This window comes from Trichechus manatus, unplaced genomic scaffold, assembly GCF_000243295.1.
Source record: "Trichechus manatus latirostris isolate Lorelei unplaced genomic scaffold, TriManLat1.0 scaffold00326, whole genome shotgun sequence".
In the NCBI taxonomy this organism is placed as follows: Eukaryota; Metazoa; Chordata; class Mammalia; order Sirenia; family Trichechidae; genus Trichechus; species Trichechus manatus.
The window spans coordinates 694,922-696,017 of NW_004444262.1; the positions used below are offsets into that span (position 1 = coordinate 694,922).

General features: G+C 38.0%; 1 protein-coding gene across 1 annotated transcript in view; it reads left to right on the plus strand.

The window, feature by feature from the left end:
• The window catches only part of RELN (reelin), a 551,032-nt gene that overhangs the window by 513,028 nt on the left and 36,908 nt on the right, over nucleotides 1-1,096 (plus strand). Inside the window, exon 51 of the mRNA XM_004390724.1 lies at nucleotides 439-632. Coding sequence (XP_004390781.1) covers nucleotides 439-632 — 194 coding nt within the window. The remainder of the gene's footprint in view (nucleotides 1-438; nucleotides 633-1,096) is intronic.

Sequence of the window (1,096 nt, forward strand, 5' to 3'; positions counted from 1 at the left end):
GTCCAGAGGTGAGATGGGAAGGCAGAGAGAGTTAGGAACTGGTTGACTGTTCATGGGGAATCAGGGGTGGAAGGGAGTAGTGTGCTGTCGCAGAATGGGGTGAGTGGTTAGGGTCTTCTAACAAGGTATATAAAAAAAAAATTTGTATGGGAGATTAACTTGAAATGTAAACTTCATTTAATTACAACAATAATGATAATAAGTCTTTAAAACTGAAATTTTAAAGCTCAACAAACATTTGGTGAGCACCTACTGTGTGCTAGATGCCATGCTGGGTGCCAGCATAGTAAGAGAGATGACAAGAAAATCAGTATTGCAGTACCTTACAATATGCACTACAAAAGAAATATATAGAGGATAGAAGCCGGAGAAAACCTGTAATCTGCCATCAAGATTTCTTATCACAATTCTTTTTTTCATTCTGCTTCTTTTCCTTAGGGTTGTAGTCGATTGTTAGTCACAGTGGATCTAAACCTCACTAATGCGGAGTTTATCCAATTTTACTTCATGTATGGATGCCTGATTACACCAAACAACCGTAACCAAGGTGTTCTCTTAGAATATTCTGTCAATGGAGGCATTACCTGGAACCTACTCATGGAAATTTTCTATGACCAGTACAGTAAACCTGGGTTTGTATTCCATTTTATTTCTAATAGCCAGTATATTTAGCAAAAATGCTTGTAAGGCCTGGCAGCTGTCAACCACAGGGGACTGCAGGTATGCTTTCTTGATGGTAGGACACCCCTGGGACTGACTTGAAGGTAAGTTTTCTGAGCTGGATTCAATACCTGGTTTTAGTTTTTATTTAAAGAGCAGCTGGTTTTTTGAATTCCAGAATAAGCTATCCCAGAGTGATTTGCAATCATTGTGCTGATGCTGGATAGATTCAGTGCAAAAACCAATATAAATTAATGATAAAAGTTCATTTCTTTCAACATTTTAGAAAAACTGGGAACAGTAAAACAAAGTTTTGTGTGTGTGTGTTCGCTCCATTACAGAGACTTTTGGACTAGGAAATTAAGAAACACAGTAAAATGTAAATATTCTTAAGAAACCTAAAACCCATTGCTGTCGAGTCAGTTCCGACACCTGG